The sequence below is a fragment of the Sinocyclocheilus anshuiensis genome, unplaced genomic scaffold, assembly GCF_001515605.1.
Source record: "Sinocyclocheilus anshuiensis isolate Anshui unplaced genomic scaffold, SAMN03320099.WGS_v1.1 scaffold283, whole genome shotgun sequence".
Classification (NCBI taxonomy): Eukaryota; Metazoa; Chordata; class Actinopteri; order Cypriniformes; family Cyprinidae; genus Sinocyclocheilus; species Sinocyclocheilus anshuiensis.
Window position 1 is genome coordinate 6,441,492 of NW_015549605.1, and position 3,475 is coordinate 6,444,966.

General features: G+C 36.5%; 1 protein-coding gene across 1 annotated transcript in view; it reads right to left on the minus strand.

Moving 5' to 3' along the window:
* LOC107658982 (sodium-coupled neutral amino acid transporter 4-like) overlaps positions 1–2,848 on the minus strand; it is a 38,852-nt gene extending 36,004 nt beyond the window's left edge. Inside the window, exon 1 of the mRNA XM_016447738.1 lies at positions 2,772–2,848. Coding sequence (XP_016303224.1) covers positions 2,772–2,841 — 70 coding nt within the window. The 5' untranslated portion in view covers positions 2,842–2,848. The remainder of the gene's footprint in view (positions 1–2,771) is intronic.
* Between the last annotated feature and the right edge of the window lie 627 nt (positions 2,849–3,475).

The window sequence follows — 3,475 nt, forward strand, 5'->3', positions numbered from 1 at the left end:
TTGTTTTCTTTATTTTATAAAAGCACAACGTTTTGTTGATATTGTGAGTGCACACAAATAAAAGTAGACCCTTTACAGTTACGAATGATGTATTACTCTTACCTTTATGAGCAAAAATGACGGCATATCCACTGAAAAAAATGCAAGTGATCGCGCTGGCGCCTCCATGTCCTGCAAAGCGTGCTTCAGCTTCCACTCTCCGCACAAACTATTATATAGCGCACATTTATCTAGGTTTAACGTTTAAACATTGTTATATGTTTGAACTGTTTTATATCTATAGATTTTATTTTAGGCAAGTCGTGATGATTTGAGAAGGCTAAATTGATCAAACATAGGCTCACTGTCTGCCGCTGGCCGCTTGGTCGTTACTTAAAAAAAAACAAAAACTTATATTTAACGAACAAAAAATGCTCCAAACGTTTTTCTAAATTAACTTAATAAAAAAATGAAACGAAATATAATCACTTTGCCATTACATACAAAACTGAACTATTTTAATAGCTGGAACAGTAGTATAAGCTGTTTTGGGAGAAGGGGGAAAAAAAGACGGGCTCGGGTCGGTAATTCTGTTAAGCTGTCAGACTCTGGCCGGGCTAGGGTCTGATCATCTCGGGCCAGGGCCGGGCTAGGGCCTAAATTTGAGGCCCGTGCAGGGCTCTAATACTAGAAAGGTGACATTCTGGGCGTCTCTGCTCTGGCTCGGTATGACAGGAACATTGTGGCTTCATCTGTGTTTGTTCTTTGAGTTTATTTCGGTCTTTGAGTTTGCGCCAAAATTACAGTTGGGTCCAAGAATCAGCTCTTTTTCTCAAGCACTTTCATTATTGGAAAAAACACTGAACCCAATGATTCCCATGATTCATTCATTCTTTGAATTGCCATCAAAAATAACTACACTGTGATATACACAGTTAAAAGCAAACTAATAGGGAATGTTCTCATAACGTTCCGGCAAGGTTATGAACAAACGTTCTTTCAGTAACATTTGTTTGAAGTTATCTGGTCTTTGATAATGTTCTCAAAGTGTTAGCATAAAAACATTATTTATACATCATTCATGAAGCATGTTTTTTCCTGAAATGTTTTAGTTGGAAGTTGAGATGCTACTCGATCAACGTGCGATCAACTTTTAATCGTAAAATCTTTGGGCTTCCGCAGATTTACCGCCAGCAAATCAGAATATTAGAATGATTTCTAATATTCTGAAGAACAGAGTACTCTTTCTGACTCAAATGATTGACGGCTATCATTCATCTCTGACTGAAACCTGGCAAACAGGTTATTACAGTTCAGAATCATGACATTGCAGAGTCACTGTTTAAATTGTGTAAGTGAACAAGGGTAAGTTTACTTTTACCAGTTTTACTATGCTGGGCCTCAAACAACCCAGAGCGAACACACAAAAAGTTCATGAATATGACGGACAGCCGCGGCGCCATGATGTGTTTGGATAGGGAGTTTGATCATAAACTGTTGTTGCCATCTAGAACATCCAAAAAAACGGTATGCCAACAAACAAACACTTCACTGTTAGTCATAACAGGTTCGTGATTTTCTGTTCTGTTAAAACATGTATTGATGCACATAAGTAAATGTTTTCATCACATTGAAAGACAGTCAAAAAAACACAATGAACCTACTAACATATGTAACTGAAGAGCTTTATAGCTCAGACTCTAAATTAATAAGAGTTAAATGCATGCATGCAATACCAATAATTAATGGTAGTGCTCATGAATTATTAAAGCTCCATCCAGTGTAGTGTGTGTGTGAGAGAGAGAATGAGTTGAGCATTGGTGGGCGGTTCACACATTACAGAATGTTCTGGATTAGCATACACAATACAACTGCAGCACATGGAATCACTCATTCTCATTCTTATGCATTGCTACTTTGCCAGTTTAGTGTTTAAATGTAGTTTGCAATCAAGAGAGTGGATTTACTAAAACTTCTCAGAAATACTCATCAATGAATAGGTGGATTTTCTTCCTGTTTTGAAAAGGGTCTGCCAAATGCATAAAGAATAAGCGTGCCTGCTAAATGTGTACATGTAAATGCAAATGTAAGAGGAATAATATTTCCCTCTGAAAACAATGGTAAAGTTCTCACGTGTCCCTTGTATAAAGCTCGTTTGTTTTGGATGCCGCTTCCTCCATGCAAGTATACACAAACTACGCCATGCATCACCTTTCTTCCAGCCTCAGACCTCGTAAAATGATACAAATGTTGGTAAACACTTGATGTGAGAGTAAGTGCGCATTGTGTGTGTTTAAAGCCTTTAAAGCTGCAGGTTTGAGCGACTGATGCACGAGCTCCGGCGCGCGCCAAACACAAACGCTTTGTGTATGTGTGAAACCGACACAATACTGTTCACCAAAATATTCAAAATGCACGTTTCAAAAGCAGTTTTTAAAAAAAATATATCGTTCAAATGCGCACTATAATATTTCAAACATGTTGCTTTCACGTTTGCACGCGCGTGCATGATAAAGTATCTGTTTGTGATTTGCGCAAAAAATACATGCAACGTTACTACGTTTTGTCGTTTAGCAGCCTTGAAATAATTAGTATGTTTAAATTCCATTAATATATATATATATATATATTTAAAGCAATCATTCTGTGATTATAATAGCAATTAAGAGCGGTTTAGAGATGCTTCTAAATGTATAATTTCTGTCTCGCGCCAGCGCCAAACCGTGATGCTGCAGAGGCGCAACATCAATGTTTCCCTTTGATTCTGGTAATAAATGTGTGTTTGAACCCACCTGGATCATTCAAGGAATCAGCGCAAAGCTCGCAGGATGAAGAGAAACTGGCGGCGCTCCTCGAGATCATCAAACTCGTTTGACTGGGAGGAGCGCGTGGAAATTTCCACCATGTGATGATGGCAGACCCTCCACGAGCATCAAATTACAGTAACAACACACACACACACACACACGGTAATGCTCGGGGGTCTCCTCCAGAGAAGGTAATCATGAGGGGCTTCGTGAGTGTGTACGTGGTCCTCAAGCGTGTTTGGGCAGTTTGTGTTCTTGCTTTTATTTTATTTTATTTAGGGTGTTTTTGTTTTATCACAGCTTTTGTTAACAATTACTTCCTGACTTTATTTTATTTTATAACTTTTCTTTGTTGTAATTAAATTGCTTTATTTAACTTAATATTTTATTCTTTTATTTTATAAATGTTTTTTATTGGATTTAGCTTAAATTGCTTTAATTTATTTTATTTGACCTCACTTGTTATTTTACTTTGATTTATTTATTTTTTTATTTTTTTTACACAGCCTTTTTATTTCTTAATTATTTTATTTCATATAACTCTAATGTTGCCTTTTTATTTGTATTGCTTTCATTGGAAAAAAGTGTAGAAACAATTTTTACTCAGAAATTGCTAGAAAATTTCACAAATAATAAAAAAAATTTTACACTACTGGCATGCTTTAGCAATATTGTTGGCAACGTAAGAA